This window comes from Salvelinus alpinus, chromosome 1 (assembly GCF_045679555.1).
Source record: "Salvelinus alpinus chromosome 1, SLU_Salpinus.1, whole genome shotgun sequence".
Lineage (NCBI taxonomy): Eukaryota > Metazoa > Chordata > Actinopteri > Salmoniformes > Salmonidae > Salvelinus > Salvelinus alpinus.
The window spans coordinates 110,343,006-110,348,867 of NC_092086.1; the positions used below are offsets into that span (position 1 = coordinate 110,343,006).

A 5,862-nucleotide genomic window follows, 5' to 3' on the forward strand; every position below is an offset into this window, starting at 1 on the left:
AGGCAGGGTTACTGTAAAGCTCTTTGGGATCTAGGCAAGGTTACTGTAAAGCTCTTTGGGATCTAGGCAGGGTTACTGTAAAGCTCTTTGGGATCTAGGCAGGGTTACTGTAAAGCTCTTTGGGATCTAGGCATGGTTACTGTAAAGCTCGTTGGGATCTAGGCAGGGTTACTGTAAAGCTCTTTGGGATCTAGGCAGGGTTACTGTAAAGCTCTTTGGGATCTAGGCAGGGTTACTGTAAAGCACTTTGGGGTCTAGGCATGGTTACTGTAAAGCACTTTGGAATCTAGACAGGGTTACTGTAAAGCACTTTGGGACAACTGTTGGTGTAAAGAGGACTATAAATGTGTAATAAATGTGATTGTTTTGTCTCTGTCTATAAATCAGTATCTTGCCTGACTAAACAGAACTGTACACCTACATAGTAGTAATAGTTAATATCTGTCTCCCTGTTCTGTAGATCAGAGAGAGGAGAAGGAGAGTCGAGGATGGGCCACAGTGAAGATGACCTGATCGGGATTCCGTTCCCCAACCACAGCAGTGATGTCCTGTGCTGCCTTAACGAACAGCGACGCGCCGGGTTGCTCTGTGACGTGGTGCTCATCGTACGCGACCAGGAGTATCAGACCCACCGATCTGTCCTCGCCGCCTGCAGCCAGTACTTCAAGAAGCTCTTCACCGTGGCCTCGGGCGGAAGGGACAAGCACGGGGTGTATGAGATAGATTTCGTGGCCCCCGAGTCACTGACGGCCATCTTGGAGTTCGCCTACACATCTACGCTAACGGTGACGGCGTCCAACGTGAAAGAAATTCTTGGAGCGGCTCAGATGCTGGAGATCCCCTGCATCGTCACCGTCTGTCTGGAGATTATGGACTCTGACAAGGGAGCAGGAGGAGAGGGAGATGAGGAGGAAGACGAAGAGGAGGAGGTAGAGGAACAGGAGGAGGAGGAGGAGGAGGAGGAAGAGTCGAGGAAGGACGAGCAGGAGGTTCATGAGGAGGACAACGCCAGTGAGTGGTCAACGAGGTCGTCAGAGAGTCAGGACCAGGTCGAGTCGGAGAGAGGAGCACCACCCAGTACCTCTCAGTACCAGCACCAGTACGAGCTGCAGAGGAACAGGAAGTGCACAGACAAAGACTCTCAGTGTGAGAAACCCAGCCCGGAGCATGAGCGCATGGAGAGCCGAGCCCTCAAGGACTTTTCCATTGAGTCTCTGCTACAGGAAGGGCTGTACCCTAAACTGCCATCAGTCCTGGACAGGAGGGACAACTTTTCCCCTCTGCTCCCTGGCTTCTACCCTCCCATGTGGGCTGCAGAGTTCCCAGGATTCCCCCGACAGGTCCTGGACTCCAACCATAACCCCAGCCACCACGCCCAGACCCCGACCCTCCACCGTTCCTCCCACCCTTCTCAACTGGACAACCGACCCTTAGACCTGGCCGTGAAGAGAGAGGTCGTCAAGGAGGAGCTGAAGGAGGAAATCCCTCCCAGCATGCTCCACAGTGACTTCCTGAAAGACTTAATGACCTCCGGCCTGGGGGTGGTACGGTCCGAGGGGCCTCACCTCCACCCGAGTCAGATAAAGCAGGAGGAAGACTTCCGCTCATACCTGAGCTTCCTGAGTGCATCGAGCCACCTGGGGGCGCTGTTCCCTCCCTGGCAGATGGAAGAGGAGAGGAAGATGAAGCCCAAAGCATCCCAGCAGTGTCCCATCTGTAACAAGGTGATCCAGGGGGCGGGGAAACTACCCAGACACATGAGGACTCACACAGGAGAGAAACCATACATGTGCACCATCTGTGAGGTGCGCTTCACCAGGTATGACAAACACTCTTGATACTGTAGGTCTTACCATCTTCTGCAAGGAGATTATAAAAGCCAATAAACACAGTACTGACACATACAGTATCCTTTAGTGACGCCACGTATGTGGATAAGTGGCTAAGTGATTAGGTAAAAGTGTTGCCTCATCATATTCTAAGATAATAATCAAAATGCCTACATGTAAAAAAAAGATAGCAATCATTAACATGTGAAATTGAGAGGGGTTTTTTTGGACAAAGATGATGGTATTACGGTAAGGGAGTGTTTTTGTGGTTAAGGCGTTTGATTTGTATCCTCTCATCTGAATATCATCCGAGACCTAAAAAGTGGAAACCCCCTGTCTTTCTTTCTAGTCACTTCCTGCCTCTGCTCTGGCATGATTGTTTCACCTGGCACATTTAATACGTACCCCAGAGTATACCCACCAACAATGCTTTCATCTCTGATACATCTTTCAGAACACATACAGTTGAAAGGACAATACATTGAAAAATATATATTTTCACCTCAATGGGACAACCTGGTAACATAAAAGTGAAATAAAGTAAATAATATAAGCTTGTATTTTTTCTTTTCAGGCAAGACAAGCTGAAGATCCACATGCGGAAGCACACAGGAGAGCGGCCCTACGTCTGCCTCCACTGCAACTCCAAGTTTGTCCACAACTACGACCTGAAGAACCACTTGCGTATCCACACAGGGGTGCGGCCCTACCAGTGTGAGTACTGCTACAAGAGCTTCACACGCTCAGACCACCTGCACCGACACATCAAGAGGCAGAGCTGCCGCGTCTCACGCCCTCGACGAGGCCGTAAGCCCGCCGCCTGGCGCTCAGCCAACAACTTCCTGCAGGGTCCTCCTGGCTCGGCCAATCACCACGAGGATGGCAAGGGCGGCTGCCGGCTCCTGCCCTCCCCCCACAGAGGCGTTAGAGGTCACGGTCTGGGCCTAGGGGAGAGAGAGAGACAGGCCCTGGGTGGTAAGGACTTGGACAGTGACAGCAGAGAGAGCCGGGAGGGCAGAGAGAGCCGGGAGGGCAGGGAGGCCAGAGAGGGCCGGGGGGCCAGAGAGGCCAGGGAGGGCCGGGGGGCCAGAGAGGCTCGGCATCACCAGTCAGACAGGAAGCATGTGGTTGACAAGGTGGAGCTGGAGAGACAGAGGGGCGTGTTCACCTTTGCCCTGGCGGGGCCTGGTGGGGAAGTCCTTACCCACCCTCCATTTTACACCCCGACCCCTGACCCCTGGACCATTAGACTGGAGAACCACCCCTCTCCCATCCCTGAGCCAACCAACTGACACAGATTAAAGATGATAGAACAGAGACAGTGCCGGACAACTGACACCTGGACAGAGAGAGAGCCGGCCAACTGACACCTGAACAGAGAGAGAGCCGGCCAACTGACACCTGAACAGAGAGAGAGCCGGCCAACTGACACCTGAACAGAGAGAGAGCCGGCCAACTGACACCTGAACAGAGAGAGAGCCGGCAAACTGACACCTGGACAGAGAGAGAGCCGGCCAACTGACACCTGAACAGAGAGAGAGCCGGCCAACTGACACCTGAACAGAGAGAGAGCCGGCAAACTGACACCTGGACAGAGAGAGAGCTGGCCAACTGACACTTCCAACAGATAACTGATGCTTCATCCCAGACTTCTAAGAACCATACAGAACAGAAAGTTCTCTGCCTGATAGATGTTCTAGCTGCTGTTTAGAGATACAAGGATATTAGGCTGAGGAGATGAGAGATTGAGGGGAGTGATGTCTGGGAATATAAATGTATAGAAAACAGGGGAATTACTGGAAAACAGTTGATTTTAGAGATCTCAGATCAAAATCACAAGGATTTTTATAAAAACATTTAATTTGTAGAAATAAAACTGGATGAATAGATTTTGTATGTTGCAAAAGTACACACACACAAAATAATACTCTCAGGACATTATATAATTGTTTATCTTTGGATTGTAATTGTTTATCTTTGGATTCACTACAATCAATGTAAATGTCTAATTCATAGCATAAGTCATAGTATACTTAATATTAGCAATAGGTTGTTTCTCAAATTCACAGTCTACAAAAAAATAAACCGATATCAGCCATCAAAAGTTATTTATAAACGACAAACAGATTCCAAATCCATCCAAAGTTGTAGACCAATATCAGTTCTAATGTGCAAGGTAGTGTAAACCACCGAAGAACATTCAAAACCAGGACAAAATTATTCACTTGACTTAAAAAAATTATAATAATCTAGATCTAAAACTTGTTTTCACCCTTGTATTGCCTTGTTCTCAGGTTTTGTAAATATATACAAAATGTTTTAAAGATTTTGACCCATAGTAATATTGATTATTGTTGTATTATACTTGTTGTTTTTATCATCGATAACCCATCCAAAGATGTGCCGTTTGATATTTCACACATTTTTCACAAGCCTTGTGTTACATATGGTGTCTGTGTTTCTTCTAAAGACCAAGACGTGTACAATTTGTTAGACTGATATACACTGAATTATTGCTTTAGCTACGCCCTGCTCCTGATTGGAGCATTAACACCTTTAAAGACGTTTCTACCCTATGTTCATATAGTGCTCTTAACTGATCTATGTATAAATATTGCTATTCAGAATTGTTTGAATTGAAATGAAATGGGAAACTATTTTCTTGCTATTTATGCATATTTAAATGAGCCTTGGCTATATTTAGCAAATATGTTGTTTTATAAAGACACTAAATGTTGTACTTCTGTGGGTCTAGGAGTCTCATTATCTGACTTTTCTGTTGTGTGTGTGTGTGTGTGTGTGTGTGTGTGTGTGTGTGTGTGTGTGTGTGTGTGTGTGTGTGTGTGTGTGTGTGTGTGTGTGTGTGTGTGTGTGTGTGTGTGTGTGTGTGTGAGACATTGCCATTGGCTGCATGGAGTCACATTAAGAGAAATCCCATGCGGTCTTGTTTACAAGTTGGAACACTGGAATGTGATATAATCTACACCTTCATTAGGATGATAGATGATAGATGTAATCTACACCTCCATTAGGATGATAGATGTAATCTACACCTTCATTAGGATGATAGATGATAGATGTAATCTACACCTCCATTAGGATGACAGATATAATCTACTCCTCCATTAGGATGATAGATGTAATCTACACCTCCATTAGGATGATAGATGTAATCTACACCTCCATTAGGATGATAGATGTAATCTACACCTCCATTAGGATGATAGATGATAGATGTAATCTACACCTCCATTAGGATGATAGATGTAATCTACTCCTCCATTAGGATGATAGATGTAATCTACTCCTCCATTAGGATGATAGATGATAGATGTAATCTACTCCTCCATTAGGATGATAGATGATAGATGTAATCTACTCCTCCATTAGGATGATAGATGATAGATGTAATCTACTCCTCCATTAGGATGATAGATGATAGATGTAATCTACACCTCCATTAGGATGATAGATGATAGATGTAATCTACTCCTCCATTAGGATGATAGATGATAGATGTAATCTACTCCTCCATTAGGATGATAGATGTAATCTACTCCTCCATTAGGATGATAGATGTAATCTACTCCTCCATTAGGATGATAGATGATAGATGTAATCTACTCCTCCATTAGGATGATAGATGTAATCTACACCTCCATTAGGATGATAGATGTAATCTACTCCTCCATTAGGATGATAGATGTAATCTACTCCTCCATTAGGATGATAGATGATAGATGTAATCTACTCCTCCATTAGGATGATAGATGATAGATGTAATCTACTCCTCCATTAGGATGATAGATGTAATCTACTCCTCCATTAGGATGATAGATGTAATCTACTCCTCCATTAGGATGATAGATGTAATCTACTCCTCCATTAGGATGATAGATGATAGATCTAATCTACTCCTCCATTAGGATGATAGATGTAATCTACTCCTCCATTAGGATGATAGATGTAATCTACTCCTCCATTAGGATGATAGATGTAATCTACTCCTCCATTAGGATGATAGATGTAATCT

At 45.5% G+C, this 5,862-nt stretch overlaps 1 protein-coding gene across 2 annotated transcripts in view; it reads left to right on the forward strand.

The window, feature by feature from the left end:
* Positions 1 to 4,569, forward strand: part of LOC139538652 (zinc finger and BTB domain-containing protein 7C) — a 32,155-nt gene extending 27,586 nt beyond the window's left edge. For both annotated transcript variants that reach the window (XM_071340967.1, XM_071340962.1), the window contains exons 2-3: positions 461 to 1,819; positions 2,404 to 4,569. In XM_071340967.1, the coding sequence (XP_071197068.1) occupies positions 489 to 1,819; positions 2,404 to 3,121 (2,049 nt within the window). In that variant the 5' untranslated portion in view covers positions 461 to 488 and the 3' untranslated portion in view covers positions 3,122 to 4,569. The remainder of the gene's footprint in view (positions 1 to 460; positions 1,820 to 2,403) is intronic.
* Positions 4,570 to 5,862: the final 1,293 nt, after the last annotated feature.